Source organism: Myotis brandtii, unplaced genomic scaffold (genome assembly GCF_000412655.1).
Source record: "Myotis brandtii unplaced genomic scaffold, ASM41265v1 scaffold123, whole genome shotgun sequence".
Classification (NCBI taxonomy): Eukaryota; Metazoa; Chordata; class Mammalia; order Chiroptera; family Vespertilionidae; genus Myotis; species Myotis brandtii.
Genome location: NW_005354291.1, coordinates 7,602,137 through 7,623,129, shown reverse-complemented (window position 1 = coordinate 7,623,129; position 20,993 = coordinate 7,602,137). Strand labels below are relative to the sequence as shown.

The window sequence follows — 20,993 nt, the reverse complement described above, 5'->3', positions numbered from 1 at the left end:
TCCCCGTGGCCTCTGCTGGGGTCGGCCCGCGGCCAGTTCTCCGCAGGTGAGTGGCCCCGATGCCTGCCCGGGCCCCGGAGGGGTGCAGAGGCTCCTCGCCAGGGCCAGAGGCTAGGACTTGGGGGGAAGCTCTCTCGGCCGGGGGTCGAGGGGCACAGGGCAGAGGGAGAGATGTCCCCAGAGTTGGTGCCAGGTGGGCCCCGGGGCCCCGGGCTGGGCGCCACTCGTCGCAGGTAACTTTTGTCTCCGCGACCCATTGTTCCTCGCTCCGGGCGCGGGCTGGCTGGGCTGTGCGGGAGGGAGAGAGACATTGCTTTTCTCGGGAAACTGGAAGAAGCCTCGGTGTCCAGCGCAGGCTGCACGGAGCTGAGGGATGAGGGGGAGAAAAAGTAGTTACGACTCCGGGGACGGCGACTCTGTTGCCCGTGGCGCACGGTTGTTGCTGTCGGCCACCTGGGTCTGCAAAAACATTTCCCCGGGAAGCCGTGGCCAGAAACGCGGAGGCTCGGAAGCACTGACCTCGGCGCGCTTTGCCAGGTGCTTTTTGTCCCGGGAATAACCTCCCCTGACTATTGTCTAACTACTTCCCGGTCCCTCCCCCCGGCTCTCTCCCCTCCCCCGGCGGCCGGCAGCTCCCGGCTTTGCCCTTTGCGCGAGGGCACTGAGCGGAGCGGGTTCCGTGTGTTCATTGCATGTTTTGAAAGAGGAGCCTAAGGAGCCACGCCGAGCGGTCCTGGGCAGCGAGGGCTGGGAGCTGGGTCCGGGGAGCCTGACCCCCGGTGTCGGGGCACAGCCATGCCCGGAGCGGGTCTGGGTGCCGGGGACTGCACATGATTGCCGCCCGCTCGGAGTAGCCCAAAGGAGGGGTGCGGCGCGGTCCCTGGGGTTACCTGGAACCCTTGGTAAAGCCACTTCGGGGAGTCCAGGAAAACCGGTCTCTCCCGGCCCCGTCCGGTGTTCCCTTCCCGTTCTGTGATCCTTCCCGGCGGTTGCTTCTTTTCGTGCTCTCCTCTGGGGGCTCTGGAGTTTCACCAGGTGGACGCTGGGGAGCGGGCTCCCGGGCGACGGTCTGCTTCCCGCCGATCCCAGCAACTTTCTGGCCCATCCCCCGGCTCAGCCTGGCTGGCGAGCGCATCTGCCGCCTGGTTGGCGGTGCAGATGGAGACGCCGAGGTGGCCGAGGGGCGCTGGAGAAGACCCGGGGAGCAACAGCCGCGCTCCTGGCGGAGGCCCTAGGACGCGGAGAACCAACTTACTTTGCACACGTCTGTTTCTCTCGTTGTTTTGGCTGCCCGGTTTCCAGGAAATAAACTCAGATCGTTGGGATCCGGAGTACTGTTTATTTCCCTTCCTTCCCCTCTCCCCTCTTTAGAACTCTCTAAAAGGAGTTAGCGGATTCAGGCGTTGTTCACTCAGGCAGATGATGAAATGCAGCGTGTAGAGGAAAAGCTATGTATATGGGGGGTGTATGCAAAGGACAACGGCTCTATGCAATGAATGAATGACCTGATGGCTTAGTTTAGTTCTTTCTGAAGTAAGCATTACTGCATGCACCTGTGACATAGATTGCCCATGAGTATGGGCACCTGGAACCGTGCTTGATCTAAGGCAGTCACTGTATGCAGAAAAGTTGGAGTGGGTATTGATTTCTTCACAGTGTTTATCCCTGCACGGAGAGCCTATGGTTGAAAAAGCATGTAGTTTGATCATTGAAAGTTTGAATTCTACCATCTGCATGAATAAACTTACATGTATTCTAGAGTTGCAACAGTTAATGTCTCAACAGCTGATGGCTGTATTTTCAGCAAAGAAACTTTTCTTCTGTTTTCAAATGTTATTTACCCTTTTAACGAGAGAGTAAATATTAAATTTCCTCCAGCAGAATGTTCATCAGATATCTCTAATGAACAATTGTTTTCCTAGACATGCAGTTCAAGTAAGTTGACTAAACATGCCTGGCTTTTCTGTAGAGACAAAGCAAAACATTTGACTTTATATTACATTTTAAGTAAAAGAATGAGCAATCCTAATATGCAATTCCCCCTGAACTGTATCTCAAAATTTTGCCACTCAGGATTTACATATTTGTCCAGAAATTAATGCCTTTGATTCCACAGTTTAAAGCCAGGTTGTGGATTTGCCTTTCTCCATAAATTAAAAGTTTATTTAGCAAAAAAAAAAAAATCCATTTTCTAGCTATCATAAGTCATTTGGTGTCCTATTGTATTCAGCCTTTTTGGCAGTCAGATTTGTTGCATATACATAGATTGAGATTGGCATGTGTTATTTCTTGCTGATTTTCTGATATTCTTTAAATGAGGAACTTTTATTTTGAGCGACATTTAAATAAAAGTGCTTTAAAGTCTAAAATGAATATGTATTAACAGAATTTTAAAATAACCTGTTTCGTGTATTTTTTAAATCATACCCATTTAGGCCAATGATTTAGATCATAGGTGGTTTCTAATGTAGTAAATTTCAAAAGCAAATTTTGAAAAACAGGATTGTTAGATCTTTGATGTAGGTACTCATCCGGTATACTTTGTTTAATCACAGATTTAAGAATATTTTCATCATTGTGACTTTAGTCTTAGCTTTTAGAGTTAAAGTGTAAAACTATTGCTTGGTGAGCCTCTTTCAAACCAGAACTGCCTATAAGTATCAACTTATATTTATATTCTTTCAACTTAATCTCTCACTTAAAATGAGAGATTTCCCCAGTGTCATATATTACATCTGGGGAAACTGAGGCATAGAAGCACAAAGATGTGTTGAAGTTTATTCACTGGGTTGTGTAACTGTCATCTCTTGATGTAAGAAAGTTTTCTGTACTAGGACTCTGATGACTGACAAACCCAGTCACAGATGAGGTAACTTAGAAACTCAACTTGCTCATCTGTAAAATGGGGATAATAAAATGCATTCTGACCTTTCCACATGGTTTTGATGAGGGTCATATAAAATAGTTTATGTGAACTGGCACTGTAAATTATAAAGCATTATGCAGCTGTCTGGGCTGTGATCATACATTAAAGTAGCTATGTGCCTTGACTTCTGTCTTTACGTACTCCTGCTCTATCTTCTAGTGAGTATAGGCTGTTCAGGTTGTTTCTCTGTGTGTCCCACTCGGCCAGTCACTTATTTTAATCATTATTAAACATCAACATCCCAGATTGGCCAGGCCATAATTTCACAGTGAGAAAAGTTTCCTTTTAATTTTTACTTACCTCATGTAAATCTTGAGTTAAATCTGGGGGAGAGTCATTATTGATATCCCTATATATTCTAGCTAATATATTCTAAGTCCATTTTCTTAGCTGTTAGTTCAGTTAACTGTTGGTTGTTCAGCTTTTTGATTTCAGCGTGGAGAAAAATATGCAGCTTTTTAGTTGCAGTCTTACCAGTGACCTAGAGAGGGACTATTGTCTCTCTGGTATGATGTGAGCCTGGTGTGCAGCTCAGGATCCTGCCTTGAATCTGATTCTGGCATGGCACACTGTAAGAGGCACTCACTGGCTCCTTAGTCCCTGCCACTAAGCAGGGCCCCTTTCCTGGGATCTGACTCCTGGATGTCTTGGTAGCTGAAGTTAATATCTCTAACACGTATTTCCCACTAGGACATTATATCAGAGACAGCCTGTATTAAGGTTTGCCTTTAGGTCTTCTGGTTTGGAATGGCCACAATCCGTCAGTCTCTCAATTCATTAAAACTCCAAGTTCTAATCCCTAGCAATAAAGTGTACCTGGTTATTTCCGGGACTGGTCTTTGTCTCACTGGTCTTCTTATGTTCCACTCTGTTGATTTTCCTAGATTGCAAGATGTCATTTTGTGCCTGGCCTACCCAGACGGGAGAGGCAGCTCTGGCTGCAATTGGGCTTTGGCATGTGTGCTGCTGACAGCTCTTCTCTTTGTATTCATAAATGTGAATTTCAAAGATAAATCAGGCCCCGTGCCACTGCTCCCCTCTCCCACACTCCTTCCCACTCTTCTCTGGCAGCAACAAAGCCCCACATACACATACACAAAATCACAGCCTTTTTGTTTTCACCAAATACCTTTTAGTGCTGGGCGGTCTTAAAACGGGAAAATATGACTCAACCACTACCCAGAGCTAACACCAATCCTCCTACCAAATCGTTTTTTTAAATATACTTTTATTGATTTCAGAGAAGAAGGGAGAGAGAGATAGAAACATCAATGATGAGAGAGAATCATTCATCAGCTGCTTCCTGCATGCCTCCCACTGGGGATGGAGCCCACAATCCAGGCATGTTCCCTCACTGGAAATCGAGCCATGACCTCCTGGTTCATAGGTTGACCCTCAACCACTGAGCCACACTGGCCGGGCCTACCAAATTTTATATTTCTAGCAGTGATGGCTTACTACACATTATCATGTCCTTAAAATTTTTAATTCATGTAATAGGGTCCTGTTTAGAGAAACTGTGCTGTTGCCTTCTAGTCCTTTTGAAGTACAGGGTTCTAGGTCTGCTCACGGTGGTATTAAAGACAGTGTACGTCGTGTTAAGTATGCATCTGCTCCTCAGAGGCACAGAAGATGCTGATGTCATCTGTCCGGTGCTGTTCCCATTTCCCCTACTTGCTCTTTATGCAGGGCCGGAAGTCAGGGATTCTGGAAGACTAAGAGCAGGAAACAGAAAGTTTACAGATTGTTCTTAAAGAAAAAAACAAAGGATGCTGGGGGTTATGTGGGCACATGTGTGAGTGTGTGTGTGTTTGATCTTTATTTTGACTTGTTTATTGGAATCATCCTTTGCCTTTGTCCAAACACTTTCTATTCTAAAAATTTCCCTCTGTGTATTCCTCTCAGACTCTCCCCTTTGATCATGTATATTCGGCTTGTGTTCCTCTATCAAATGGTGTTTCTCTTTGCCTAAAACGGTTATAATTGCTTTTGACTTGTTTTTTCATCAAAACTCATGTTGTTTGTCATGGTTACCGAATAATGGTATTTTATCATATCATGACATGTTTTAAACTGATATTTGATGACAAAGTGAGCAAGTACATTGATCAGGCTAATTTTTATTTCAATTAGAGCCAAAAAGAAACTTGCACACCCATAAAATAATTTTGTAATGTCACAAAAGATGTATTTGTTTGTGCTTATATAGCTCTGAATGGAAGAGAAACGTTATATTCCTTTTTGTAAATGGAAATAGAAATTTTGAGTGCCACATTGCTGGGTATTTTGAGATACATGAGGTAAGTTACATACAGCTATGCTTTGGAAAACATTTAAAAAATATGTTTGAATGTTTGATATCAATGCAAACTCTAGAGGTGGTTTATAAACTTTAAACTCCATCTTAATGAAAATGTGTTTTGGAAAAATTTTCTTAAAGAAACATAGTTCCCCATGTAATGTTTTATTAGTTCCATAAAGATTCTGTTGTGAGAGCTATGTTTGCTTTCCTGTGGCATACTGGTGGGAATTCTTTTGGTTTGCAGCTAATATTCTAGTAATAAAACTGAATTTGCATAATTAAAAAAACCCAGTTTTGTTGAGGGTTGTCAGATTGTTGAGGTTCTGGGAAAACATCAGTTCGGGATGTAAGGATCGCATTGATCGCATTGTGGAACATTGCCATTTCCCCACTTAACTCAGTCCGAACGTTTTGGCATTCTTTTCTGTGTGTTGATAATCTATAAAAATTACAAGTGGCTTATTTTGTCACTTACCATTGTTTTAGGAGCAAATTAAGTAGTCCTTAATGAAATAATCCATGTTTCCACTTTATAAGATTGTAGAGCTCTGTTAGTAAAAATGATGAATAGGGCAGTGCTGGTGGAACCTTCTACAGGTATCATTCTAGAAATTATTTTACTAAGAGGAACTTGGAAATAAAGCCAAATAAAACAGTGCCTCCTTGAGTTTGTTTGCATTTATTTGCTGGGAAAGGTGAAAGGTGTAAATAGGTATTTACACACACATATACATACACACATCTTAATAGTGATAGAACTTCATTGTCCAAAGGTTCAGGTTACAAGGAAGCTAAGGACATCTAGAGATGGGGGTCAAGCCCCTATACTTACATTTTTGTAAAGAATATTGGACTTAGGTAATTCTTTTCTGTATTCCATAGATGAAAAAACTGAAATGGAACATAAGTGAACTGTATAGTATATACTATAGTGTACTATGCTCTACTTTTAATGAAAATATAATAACTCTCCTTCCAGATGGGAATCTATTTATATAAACCCTTCCCAATGCAGCCTGCTCCTTAACCAGCTGGTTGTAGGCTGACTCTCCAAACCCGGTCCAGGGCAGCAGCTGACCAGCTACAGAAATACCCCTAATCCTTGTTTGGCAGTGGGTGACTTAGCAGCTGTAAGTGGCAGACTGGTCACAGGTCCTTGACATGATTTGCCTTAGGGCCGTCGGCAAATTCAAGAGTAGAGAGGAAGCCTTTCTAAGCGCCCTCACTGCCCACCTAGGTCCGACCTAGGGGGTGATAGCTGATAACTTCATGGTCATTGGACCCCTCAATTGCAAAGGGCCCTAGACCCGTGGTCCGAAAACTGTGGCTCGCGAGCCACATGCGGCTCTTTGGCCCCTTGAGTGTGGCCACGAAGTTTCAGTTGCACTTTACGTTCGCGCCCGCACGTGGTATTTTGTGGAAGAGCCACACTCAAGGGGCCGCAGTTTGCCGACCACTGCCCTAGACTTCTGCTACTGGAATTGTGTGGTTAGTGGACCAGCAGTGTTCACTTCACCTGGAAACTTGTGATGGTCTTGTGATGACCTATCAGAGCCCACCCAGACTCTGCATTTTAATAAAATCTTCAGGTGATTTGCTTGAACATATAATTTTGAGAAACACTAGGATGACAAAAAACACACACAAAAAACCAACTCAGCTTGAAAATAATTGCCACATGCACTTTACTGTAGAATTGTAAGAATATTGTGAAAGGATTAATTACAACATGAAACAAATTTCCCTGGAATTAATATTTCTGATCAGTATTTACTTAATTATAATTTAACACCCTACACACATCAAAACAACAATACTATGCAGGTCTTTAAAGAGTACTCAGACAGTTTTGAAAGAAGGATTTTTATAAGATAATAAAAATAAAGCTAAATAGTGTTGGTTATAAACTTGTTGTATAAGCATATTTGAAGGTAAACATATTATCCAAGGAGCCAAACATGATATATGCTAATCATTGATATGTGTATTTATATGTTAATACAGGAAATAGTATTCCCTCTGACATTACTAGTAGCTGCAGTTTCTTGTTTTATATTTCTCTTTTTTTTCTAAGGATAATTTAAGTGTCTTTGTAATAAGGAGCTCATTGATAGGCCAAATATAGTGAATAGGAATGAGATAAAATACATTCACTATCACTGGGGTTCTTTTTGCTATGTTTTGTGTTCATATTTAAGAACAGAGATTCTTGTCAGTTCTCTCAAGAGAAAAATTATGATGTAATAGACAGTGCACACTATTCATGTCAAAACACAATTTTACTTGCATTTTATAGCTTGCTTTAGCATTCTTTTGGAAATGAATTCTCCCAGAAGACCTAATTGCCTTCTTATTAATGAGCCTGTAAGTGTGTTTTGTTACCATTTACTGTTCTAAATGTGTTTAGGTTTGCTGGTTGTTTCAACATTGAAGTCTGATTAAATCACAACTGCTATATTTGTTTTTGCCATTTGCTAGCGATTCAGAAAATACTGGCATAATGACACCGTCATGGCAGAGACTAATGGAAAACAAGTAGTATAAATTAATGTCAACCCATAGTAGTTGGTTGTATTGTGCTATTATTGAGAGCTGGAGTTTAGGGTCTGATACTGTAAATGAAAACCTGCTTACACTGTATTGTTCAAAACATGAAAAGAATAGTTCTGGTTAACGAATAAGCTATAAGGCAAGACTTTTTACAGTGTAAAAAATTTACACTGACCTATGTTTGATATTGATGTTTAAAGGAAGAGGGTTCATTGAGGACAGATCAGTGTTAGAGAACTTGGTAATGGATAGAAGCTCTGAAAGGTACTTCCATACATGTTCAAGGGCCTTAGTGTCTGAAGGCTTTGACTTGTTACTTTTTCTAATTTTAAAATTCTAGAACTTGACTTTTGTATTAGTTCTCTAATTTTATTATTGTCAGCAGTAATCCAGTTTATCTATTCTCTTACACATTGGAGAGCAGAGATTTCCTGAAAGCAATTGCAAAAACAATAGAAGCTGCCATTTATTGAGTGCGTACGACCTGCCAGGTCTTATGATCAATGTTTTACATAATTTTAAATTCTCATGATAATTCTTTGATATTGAAAGCATCTTCATTTTGCAAACTGAGGCCAAAGAGAGGTTAAGTAATACCTTGCCTTAGATGACAGCATGAGGAACTAGTAGAGCCAAATTCATTATTGAGTATATACACGTGTGTAACAATTAGACATGTTTTGGGTTACATATTGTCAGAAAGTGCAACCCAGACTGCTTGCAACAAAAGGGGAATTTATCGTGTCCTCCAGCTGACAGTCAAGATGGAGCTTGACTTAGGACAGTGATGGCGAACCTTTTGAGCTCCGCGTGTCAGCATTTTGAAAAACCCTAACTTAACCCTGGTGCCGTGTCACATATAGAAATTTTTTGATATTTGCAACCATAGTAAAACAAAGACTTATATTTTTGATATTTATTTTATATATTTAAATGCCATTTAACAAAGAAAAATCAACCAAAAAAAATGAGTTCGTGTGTCACCTCTGACACGCGTGTCATAGGTTCACCATCACTGACTTAGGAGTTCACATAATTCCTTTGGGACATGCTCTCTCTCTGCCTTTGCAACTTAGTTTGCTAGTTCTCAGAGGTGGGGGTGAGGGTGGGGCTCCAGGAGCTTTGTTCTGAGGGCCCATATTTAGAGACCAGGTAGGTTCAGCAGCTCCCAAGCCACAAGGTCCCAGGTTCTAGTCCGTTAGGAAAATATGAACTTATGTGCTGGTTGCACCTGAAAAGGCCCTGAGGTTCACTCTGAATCAAGTGGATCGTGTGTCCAGCCCATGACTGAGGGAAAGTCCGTGTGCTGATTGGCTTAGTGTACTAGGATTCTGGATTCAGCTGTAGGTCCTCAGCCAGGTCATATGGACTGATGTGGGGGGGAGGGGGGAATTTGGATCAAACCATCAGTTGTCAACATAGAGGGGATTGGGTTGTGGAAAGGCAACCAAACTACAGTCTGCTTGATAAATAATGTGTGAGCAATAAAAGCAAAGAAAGAGGAAGTTGCCACCTGTGGGTATTTATAATCCTTCTGAGGGGAAGGAAGGAGGTGGTAGGGAAAAGATAGATCAGATGGTTCTCAGCTCTGGACCACTAGGTGGTAACATCAGGAAGACATGGTGGCCTCAGCCTTAGTCTCCAAGGGGAAGGGGCTGGAGGAGGAAGAGGCAAGAGGCAAATTGCACATGAGCATTACAGATCAGCTGTTCATAATTTAGGGAATTTTTTTTTGGGGGGGGTTTCCCTTTTAAACCCTGATTTAGAGTACACATTTTATTATATTCATTGTCTTAGTGTTGAATAAGTCCAACATTAAAAATGGATAGAACTTTGCCCAAAGTCATACAGCTTGGAAGAACTTGAGTTCAAACTCAAGATTTCTATTTTTTGGTCATTGTTGTTACCACATACACATTGTTTTTGCTTAATGGTAATTTATATAGATAATTATTATTCAAGGTCTTCTTTAATTATTTTGGTTTTACAATCTGAAGTTGTAAAACACTGTTTCCAAATGCAAACCTGACTTAATGATTGGCTTTGTTTAGAACAGTAATCCAAATATGAGGTGATAATATTTGATATCTCAGAGAAGAACTGCTTGTTTGCATGTATACATGTCTTTATTTTTAACAGAAGCCAGAGGGTGAGCTATGCTGTGACAAATGATTCTAATTGAATAAAACCTAGTAACTCTTCACTTTGGAAACTAATTTTGAAAAACTCCAGAGGTGGAGGTAAACTTGTTTATGATTTTGACCTTCTCACCTCTCTCTTCAGCCTAACTTTATGACATCTGAACAACATGGGATATTCGCCAGAGTGGCTGTAAGGAGGTACTGAATAATGAATAAAATGTAGAGAAGTAGCAGCTCTCCGCCCAGCCCTCCCTTCCCCTCCAGTGAGAGATTTAGCTGGCCTGTAGTTAGAGACACGTCTGTGCTAGGGGCGGAAAGCTGGGTGTGACGGGGCCCAGGGGCCCAGATGTGGCTGTGCCAGGTTGGGGCAGTGTAACTTCCCCAGGCACTTCCAGGGCTGCCAATGGCCCTTCTCTGGCCAGAGTAGCTGGCCTGGCACAGAGGAGGCAAAGACTTCGCTCGGGGAGGAAGGCTTATTGGCATCAGCAGGTTTTTTTCCTTCTACCACTGGAGGTTTATTTTTACACACCTTTGTCTACTACCCTAAAAAATTAATAAACTGTTATTGTTCTCCTGTGTGTTGCCTACTTTCTTTGACTTTTTTTTTTTACTTCATGTTATAGCTTTATCAGGTGTGGTAACTGTGACTCCTGAATGATGACATTTGTAATAATTTATCTAATATCCTGTCAGGTTGGAGCACGGTGCTATCCAGCGCTGACTCATTATTGCTGCTTTATCTAAACTCACATGTAAATACTTATGAAATATACACAGTGAAGGGGTTGGCAGCAACCTGCCTCAGAGAGAGCAAAACGCTTCTTTAGAGATCTGTACGACACCGTTTTCATTCAGAGCATTGGGCTTGCTGTAAAACTGCTCCGGTCTTAGCGGTCACTTTCAGGCTCTGCAGTTTGGAGGTAATTTCTTTCTGCTTCATCCTTAATGGCCTTATCACTAAAAGGGGAATATTGCAATCAAAGTGATTTTAATCTCTTCTCCAGTTACTCAGTAGGACACTTTTAAAGGTAAAATGAGTAATACATGTGAAAGTACTTTTTAAAAATAATTGTAAACTACCATGAATATGTAAATATTTTGTTGGACATATAAATGTTAGTAATAAAGGAATTGTTATTGAAGGCACAAAGTACATGCTAAGGAACGGAAATGAGAACAATAGATGCTTTGTATATTTGTGTGCCTAAGTTATACACTGCCTGTCTAAATTGTTTACATATCTGAGTTTTGGGGGAAAGCGAGGTGATTAAAGAAGAGTCAGGAAGGTTCTTGTGAGAAATGAGTAATTTTGTTATGTATCCTAAAACGCAGCCTCCCAAATTCATGTTCGTAAAGACTATGTGATTACATTGAAAAATGGTAAACATCTTGTAAGGACTGTGATACTATATGGCAAGTTGTGTGTATAGTTTTTCTTTTTGAATATTTTCATGAAGAGATTAAAAAACACTCTTGCTGTTCCAGCTGGTTTGCCTAGTTAATGGGAGCATGATTCTGATAAGGTTTGTGCCCCTTTATTTGTTCTTCTACCCCACATATTTGAGCATCTATGATGTGCCTCTGCTGTGTCAGGCCCTGGGTATGCTGGCAGGTGAGCCAGGTATTGTCCCCGTGCTATGGGAGCCCATGTGACTTTATGACTAGGCAGGGCGTGGTACCCTTTGAGCAGCTCCATATCTAATGATTAACAGGTGCGCCCGGGGCTATTTTGTAACCGATCTTACACCTGTGTCTTGGCCAGTCTCAAAGCGCAGCCTGTCTCTTGCAATTTGCTGGTCCACTTTGGAACTTGCCTGGGTTAATACAGTGCATCAGCAGTCTTTCCATACCCTTGAGCCTACCCACCAAAAGCTGGAAGCCTACCAGAGAAGGACACAAAAATGTGCCACAGTGATCGTAAAATTCCACCAAATGGAATTTCCCAAAAGTTGAGTAATCAGAGTAAACAAGACGGATGGAGGAGAGAGCACAAGTGCTTTCTGGAGGCTCCCAGTGACTTGCTCTCCCTCTGCAAACAGGATCGGGAAGGTTTCCAGGGCGAGGTGGGGGTGGGGTGGGGGAGGAAGTTCCACTTAGAGGACTGCGTGTTGAGGTGCATTCACAGGGTGAACATTCATATGCAGAGAGCCCCTGGTTGTTTGGCTGCAGATTTCTGTTTGCTGTGACCTGCAGATGCTTATCAGCTGCTGCTGTTGTCCAGATTTTTATCAGCCTTCTCCCCAAAGCTTCAGTGGAGTGGGTTGTCCAGAGCAGTGGGCAGCTGTGAGAGAGGGAGGCCAGAGACCAGCAGAGAGATCGGGTGGCCAGGCATCTGGGTGGACTTTGACCCTCGGCACCTGCACCTGTACCGGAAGCTGGCAAATTGCATTCCTGGGGCTTTGGTCATTCATTTTGAAGGGGGACAACAGTATTGTCATTTAAATATGCCCATTGCCCTACCAGGAAATGGAGATTTTTGAACCTCTGGGTTAAAGGAGGCCCACATGGCTTGCAGTGTGTGAGTTAAGGAGAGCATTTAATATGGGAGATGTGCAAATTGTTTTCTAAGCAAAACCAGCATTGCCAAGCTTCAAAAATAGAAATTTAGGAAACTGTTTTGTTTTAGTCGAGTCAGTCACATTCGGTGCCCGTTCTATCTTTGAGCAGAGGACACTCAGAAAATATAACTTTAAGATCACAGACTGAGGAACCCGACTGCCTGCTGAGGGTGACTACCGGTTCCAACATAGTCCTGCTACACAGTCAACCACTTGCCTTCAGCTTCCACATCCCTAAAATGGAGTAAATTCACGTACTTCTCCTGGATGTTTGTTCTGAGGAATACGGAATGGAAGTGCTTGAAAGAGTGCCTGGCACACTAATAACATTCATTCAGTTTCAGACAGTTTGGAGGAGGTGGCAAATTTGGGGCATTCATGAAACTGCTTACCCTCTGGAGGGACTGAATCTCAACTAAAATATGAAACCTTTAATGGGGGAGTAAGATTAAAAAGGGAGTTGACCAGAAAGCTGAAGAGTGCGATCGGTACTACTTCTAGAAGTGTCTTGTCCATTCCATCCCAGGGATACATCCAGTCGAGGAGTGGCACTCAGATTTCCAGATGATACCATTAGCGGACGAGAGGAGATGCCGCCTTAGCTCCTAAAGAATGTTGTTCCCCCAGAGGTTAGAGAAGGAGGAAAGGAGATCTGCAGGCCTGTTTGCATGGGACTGACATAGGCTAAGTAAACGCATACTGACATTTAGAACATTGTTTACCTATGAATTCTAGATAATGTTTTTTGCTTTCTTTTTAAAGTTTGCTGCTGAAATTTAATCTTTGTCAGCCCAGGTAGTTTCAAATTCATTTAATCCCCAAGCCACTGTCCACAGGGTAGAGTCATTTTAGAGTCCTGTGCTGTGGAGCCTCAGGCTGCCTAACCTTTCCACCACTGGTAGCTCAGGGGCAGAGTTGCTTCTGGGAGAGTCAGTGAAGAGGATTTCATGTTGGATCCAAGCTGCAGATTTTCTATACCCTTTCACCTTCTTACTCCCTCTCTTCTGGCTGTAATGGGAACAATCTTCCCTTTTTCATGTGTTATAGGTAGGAAAATATTTGCTCTCCAGATATAATTATCCACTTTCTTATCAGAGAAGCTCTTTGCACTGTAGGTTTGAATCTCACCAAAATAAATGTGTTAGGTCTGATCAAATAATTGAATGGGTACCCCCTCCCCTGGGAACTGACCTTGAGACCACTTCACAACTGACATTCCCTTCCCCTTACACCACATTCCATCTGCTAAGATCTTTATCTTTCACCTCAGGACCCACCCAGAGAATTCTCCGCCCAGAAAAAGGCCTCCTAGAGTCCTTTAAAACCTCTGTTTCGCGCTCATCGATGTTTCCAACTCTCTATCCCTCTACTTCCTCTCTGTAAAAAAACACAATAAAATATATATATAAAAAAAAGGAAAAAGCCCTCCTAGAGTCCTTTAAAACCTCTGACTCCCTATCCCTGCGTGCTGGCGTCATTTTGGGGCTTAGCCCATCTGGTTTTCCAGATGACCTAATAAATCATCATTCTTTGCCCCTTTTGGCCTCGTGCTTTCCTCCTTCAGTGACCCTGACAAAATGCTTTTATAATTTTCAATTGAACATAATTTTGTATCCTGTCTGGATGTTCCTAATACAGCGGTGGGCAAAAATAGGTTGACAGTTGCATTGCAACATCCTTTTGAGTTAACAGGGCTATTATAACAACCACTAGAGGCCCGATGCATGAAATTCGTGCAAGAGTAGGCCTTCCTTCCCCTGGCTGCCGGCACCGGCTTCCCTCTGGCACCTGGGACCTGGGCTTCCCTCCAGCACCCAGAACCCAGGCTTTCCTCCGGCCGCCGGCAGGCACCTGGGACCCAGGCTTCCCTTGCAGCCCCAGCTTCATCCGGAAGGACATCCGGTCTAATTAGCATATTATACTTTTATTATTATAGATTATAAATTCCTGACTGGGCAGGTCATGATGAGTAGTTGTGCCCCAGACCTATAACTTCTTTAGTGAAAGGTTGTTAAGCCAGGCCTGTCCATTGTTCTGTGCATATAGGTTAACACAGCTTTGAAATGAAGGGGTAACCATCCTAAGAAAGCATATACTCTTATAATCCACTCCCCACCTTGCTTTCTTCCACCTTCATGTAATCTTCCTTAGTTCCTTCCTTAATTTCAAATGCATAAAAAACACAAGAAGACACCAACAACTGCAAAACTGTTATTCTTGGTCGGATTGAGATCTTGCTTCCTGGCAATTGTCAGTGTCAAACTTTTTAAATCTTTGTTTCTTACATCGAGAATTTAAAGTTAATATACACAGGAACTATACATTCTACCCTGTGTGGTTCAGCCTGTGGCTCCCAGCCTTTTTTCATGAAGGCGATGGAGAGGTCCTTAAACCAGCAAGTGTGGCGGCAGGTAGCTCCAGAAGACCCAGGCGCTCTGTCTGACTCCGTGCTCCTAAGGTAGTCTCTGAGATTGAGCAGAGGAGCTCCTGTCTTTTCCTGGCTGTTCTTTTCAGGAATGCAGATCCCTGGTGAGGCCTGGGAATTGCTTTGAGGCTCGTTTTCACTCCTTAATCTTAGAAAGAGGACTCCATAGACGTCACTTTGAATTTCCCACAGGTACATACCATTCACTTGAGTACCCATTGAAGATCTTTTCTCGTCTCTCAGCAGTTTAGAGAGTCTGGATACCAGTAGATTGAGGCACTTGGTTCACCCCCATCACTCACTCGTAATTATGTCATAAACTTCCCCAGTTGCCAGCTTTGTAGAAAAGCATGTGATTTGATTAAGGGTATCAAGTAAAGGGAGGGGAGAAAGGCGGGGTAGAATGTCATGTCAGCATTTACCTGCTCAGGGGCCAATGCTTTACAAACAGTAAGAGGTTTCTTTGAGGTGGAAATTTTTTTGTTATTGACACCACCATCTGTTGTTGGGATTACAGCTACATCAAGTATTGTTTTTATGTGAGCAATGACAGAAAAGATATATCTATTCTATACTTTATTGCAATAGACTTAAACTTTAGTGATAGCATGTCAAATGTAATATATTTTCGAGCTTGTCAAAATAGGTGATACCAGTCTAAATTATTAGCACTTTCTTTTGGGCAATACCTTGTTGGGGCAGGCAAAGTTGATTTGTGAATACATATGATTGATTAGGACCCTTTTAGGCTGTTAAGCAAGAGACCTCTTCATTAAATAAGATGTGAATGGATGGAAAAAAAGGGAAAAAAAGATGTGTATGACAGAGCTTGTCTCATTCCTTTCATGTTAATTTGGTTAAGTTCAGGCACAGGCATACTTTGCTAAACTGTGCTTCATGGATGTTGTGTTTTTACAAACTGAAGGCAGTACCCTCTACCAGCAACAAGATTACGACTCGCTTCATTACCATACTCGCTTTATTGTGGTGATCTGGAACTGAACCCGTGGTATCTCCGAAGTATGCCTGTAATTCATGAATGTCCATTTTCTGCCAGGCAGTGTGTTTAGTACAGAAGGCAAAAAGATGAAAACATTGACTAAGTCCCTGCACTCCAGGACATCACAGACTAGTTGGGGGAGCTGAGAAATAAATAAGTTATAAATCAGTGGGAGGTACAGTGGGAGTACCATCAGCACATTGGGGAAAGGATAGTCACTCACTCCTGATGTGATTACTTAGGTCTTTCTGTATCAAAAGATCATTGATCACAAAATTCCCAAGAATGGGCACACAGTGCTCTTAAAAAAATGAGGGAGTGATGGTGATGGTGGGAAATGTTTAACAATCAAAATCTTAAAAGCAACAACGACAAAACCACCCAAGTTCGGGTTTAGCATTTGCCAGTTTCCACCATGTAAATACTCCCAGTATGTCTGACTTCACATGACCAATGTGACACCATTGAACAGAGTTGTGGAGAGAAGTGTAGTAACGCGCCATTGTGCAGTATTTCCACCATACAGATAAGAGAGAAGTAAATACCCTCAAGGACATAACTATAACATAATCCTAATAAAATATAGTAAAACTAGAGGCCCAGTGCACAAATTTGTGCATCAATGGGGTGCCTCGGCCTGGCCTGCGGAATCGGGCTGAAACTGGCTCTCTGACATCCCCCGAGGGGTCCTGGTTTGCAAGAGGGCGCAGGCCAGGCTGAGGAACCCCACTGGTGCACAATCAGGGCCGGGGAGGGATGTGGGAGGTTGGCCATCTGTGGAGGGACCGTGGAAGGGCTCCAGGGGATGCCCGGCCAGTCTTGCTCAGTCCTGATCGGCTGGACCCCAGCAGTAAGCCAACCTACCTGTTGGAGTGTCTGCCCCCGGTGGTAAGTGCGTGTCATAGCGACTGGTCAACCAGTCTACTGTCTGCCCCCTGGTGGTCAGTGCACGTCATAGCAACTAGTCGACTAGTCAACTGTCTGCCCCCAGTGGTTAGTGCACGGCTTGCTCAGTCCTGATCTGCTGGACCCCAGCAGCAAGCCAGCCTACTGGTTGGAGTGTCTGCCCCCGGTGGTAAGTGTGTGTCATAGCGACTGGTCAACCAGTCTACTGTCCGCCCCCTGGTGGTCAGTGCACATCATAGCAACTAGTTGACTAGTCGACTGTCTGCCCCTGGTGGTTAGTGCACGTTATAGCGAGCAGTTGAGCTGCCTTAGCATATCATTAGCATATTACACTATGGTTGAACGGATGACCTGACAACCCGGCACTTAGCATTCTAGGCTTTTATTGTGTAAGATAATTAGGAAGTGATGACTTCTGAGTTACTACCTCTGTTTTAAGTATAATTTATTCGAATGTAAATTTCTTTCATTTGTTTTTTAAAAATGGTTGTGATTAACACCTGGCTTACAAAATTGCTGAAACTTTTAACACTTGACTCTCAGGAGCTGTTGTGGACTGGCTCCAGCACACCACTGAATGCATTATGATCTTGGATATGGGTGTGAGGGGTCTAGTGAGTGAATTCTCTTTAATTATGGGCCCTTCTACAGTACTCTCCCAACAGAGCAGAATTTGGGGTGAGAAAGGCTAGTCCACGTTGAAACCCATTAGGGAGGATTTAGTTATCAATAAGATTTGGATACATTGATATAAAATGCAGATATCAGAAGGCTTTTGAAGCATTCATTACAGAACCGAGTCTTAGGAAAAGTCCGAAGAACACTGTCTTTCTGCTTAACTCAAGTTTCTCACTGCACAGGAAGAATATCTTTGGTCCAAGGTGTTTGGTGTGAGTAGTTGAACTCTCCTTAAGAACTGTTTACTTAGATCCCTGCTAAGTCTACTTAAAGAGTAAGCTTTTAAATGTCTTTGAATTATGTACCTTTTCATGCTAAGCACCATCTTTTCCAGAATATTACACAGTAGGAAGTGGGTTTCCAGCCAGTATAGCTTGATTATTATTATATAATCCTTGAAATAACACACCAGTAGTGGTTCACAAGTGCACTCAGCATCTGAGTTATTCAGAAATATTGGAAGAATAAACATTGACAGTGACAGTGAATGGATTTGAATCCCATGCTGCTATACATTGCTGCGTTGATGAATTTTTGGTGTATATGAAATGAACATTTATAAAAATCTACCTTTAAAAATAAACATATTTTTATTATAAATTTATTTGAGCTCTAGGTTGAATCTTTTATTATTTTCCACGGAATTCTCAACTATCAACTGAAGTTACTTCTGATTATTTTACTTGACTTAAAAAATTATAATTTAATCTCTACCAATGTCACATGGGAAGTTGTTTTCACACTTGCTCTTATAGCATTTATTTCTATAAGACAAAAATATTTCAAGTGCTAAAAAATGTCCTGTGGGTTAATCTTGCAATGCTAAATCAAAATTCCTGTGCCCCGAATGCCTTTGTTAGGCAATACCCTACAATGAAGTTATTCCCTAAAAGTAAGATATTCATATTTTAGACTATTTTTAAAAGTGTTGATTGTTAATATGTTGTGTATGCATATTTTTTTCCTTTTGGTAGGAGCCTGTGTGTGTGTGTGTGTGTGTGTGTGTGTGTGTGTGTGTTGAATTGAATAATATATGATAAGTCCCTAAGTCACTTATTTTGGCAAAATGGATTTCTCTATGATTTTTCTCTGCATATTTTACATAAAATCTTTCATCTTATATCTGGGGGAAAATTATCTTCCCTCCTATAAGAACAATTTCAAGAATTTGGAAGCATTCCAAACTTTACAATTTAAAACTAAATTCTATAACAGAATTTACCCAGTCTGTTCAAAACAAAATATAGATTTTAATTCTTCTGAATTACTGGTCTTTCTTAAAACAAAGTGGGAGAGGAGATAAGAGAAGCATTACTTAGTGTTAAAGGCATAGTACTAACTTAACTGGACCTTTTGTTTTTTTTCACACTTAAATATGCTTATAGGAAAGAGGCATATGTTAATATGAACTCCCAGGGATGTAGTTAAGCTGTCAACTTCTGTTTGATCTGGAATGAGTAGACTTGAGTTTATATTCTCTGTCTTTAATGCCTGTAATACTATAGTAATTCATTGATTTCAGGATGATAGCTGAATTAGCTAAGCATCATCAAAAATTTAATTATGCTAGTTATATTGTAATTCATGAGGTTGGAAAGCTTACCGATAGTGGCCACAGTGACTGAAATGAAAGGACCCCCCCAAACCCCCAATTCTGAGGTAAGCACATGATTACATTACCCAGAACAACCCATTTTTTTTAGTATCTGTTTTTGACAGGCTACTTCTACTTTGAATTACTTTATATGTCAACACTGTTTATTCAGCAGGGACTAATACAGATCTGTAATTCATTTCTCAGTGTATTTAGTCACTTCTTCTTTGAAGCCCGATGACATGACGCAACAGTACGTGGGTTTACCTGATTCCGTGTCAGAAACGGAAGCCATTGGTATCTATTTCTCTGGGCTGGTTACATGCCTTGTCTAGACTGTCATTTCATGGGCAAAACATAAATCCCTTTTTAATGTTTTAGGTCCACTAACCTATAGTGACATTTATTTTTAAAAATATTATTTTCTGTAGCTATCGTTTTAGTGTTTACTGGGTCTAGCTCTGAGCTAAGTACTTTATGGGCATCAGCTCAGTATTTTCAAACTGCATGTAACCACCCATTTTGTGGGTACAGAATTCAAATCAGTGGGTAGCAACCAGCTATAAAATCATGAAATAGAAGAGAATGTAACAACAACAATAATAAAAATAAGCATATATCTTATAGTGTGGAAGTATTATTTCATGAAACGTTGCTTTTGATTAAATAGATTTATACATCTTTGTGTCCCCTTGCACTGAGTCACAATGGGAAATGAATTTTTCATTGCAGATCTCACCAAAACAGCAGGAAAGCACCACACTTTTTCATATAATGTCCACCACTGTCCCAAGGTCAGTAGTGATATGCTCAAGGTCACATGGTTTATAAACTCCAATATTATTCTTCCACTGTTATGTTCTGGCACTTCTGGTGGATTATGAAGAGTTGGCTTACTTTAGTAAGTAGGTGATTTAATATACCTGGGCCTGTTTCCTTATTCTCAGTGTGGGGACAGTGCCACCACCACCCTAGTTACATGATTAACCAGGGTAATTTATGTGAATAAGCTTTACCAACCTTGAAGGAGCTGTGCAGACGTAACTTATTATTACAATGACTTGTTCATTGGTTCTTCAAGCACTAACTGACAACCATGTTTGACTAGGGATGGTTGGATTAAGTGCCTTGTATTTATCAAACTCAGAAGTCTACAGCTCAGTGTTTCGTGAGTGGAGATCACTCCTGTTGAGTACTGTTTATAGTATTTTGTTTCTTGTTTATGACTGGATGTTGTGGTAAATAAAGAAGCTATGATTGCTATTTACATTTACTTTACCTATTTTGGTGCTACTCTTGACAAAACAACAGAAGGCAAATGTATTTTGGACATATCTGTACAAACCCATTCACATTTGTCTTCAAAGAAACTTGCATCTTGAGGTAAAAAACACACACACACTATGTCAATAAAACTTGATTTAAAAAAATTGAAATACCCATGATGATACTCAATAGAACATCTAAAAAATTCTGAATGGGAAAGCTAGCCAAGACTAAAAATACAACAACAAAGGAACACAACACAAGCACAAAACCTCCCATTTATTGGACACTTGTAGTGGAGGTAATTCAATAATTAAAAGTATCCAGCAAAGTAGCTGTCTGCCTGTCTTCTATCTTTCCGTCATTCTCTCGTTCAGTCTTTCCATCTATGCGGCCTGGTAGTCAAACTTTTTTTAAGACAAATTTTTATTCCACATTTATTCTGTGGCTTAATTCCAGAATGTAATGATAAAAATATAGATATTTTGCATTTTGTATGTCAGTATGGTATAACCTAATTCAAAATACTTCCCGAAGGCTTAGGGTTATGAATACTATCACGTTTAAACCTATTTCTCAACCTTTAGAGGAACAATGTAGTTAACTGGACAGAGGAGCATTGATGCCTCTTCTGCAGCAGCCCCTTA

At 41.6% G+C, this 20,993-nt stretch overlaps 1 protein-coding gene across 1 annotated transcript in view; it reads right to left on the bottom strand.

Annotated features, from left to right (window-relative positions):
- The window catches only part of LOC102252059 (collagen alpha-1(IX) chain-like), a 15,922-nt gene extending 11,795 nt beyond the window's left edge, over window positions 1–4,127 (bottom strand). The window contains exons 1-2 of the mRNA XM_005859113.2: window positions 891–4,127; window positions 27–366 (exon numbers count right to left, since the gene is read on the bottom strand). Coding sequence (XP_005859175.1) covers window positions 27–366; window positions 891–1,135 — 585 coding nt within the window. The 5' untranslated portion in view covers window positions 1,136–4,127. The remainder of the gene's footprint in view (window positions 1–26; window positions 367–890) is intronic.
- Between the last annotated feature and the right edge of the window lie 16,866 nt (window positions 4,128–20,993).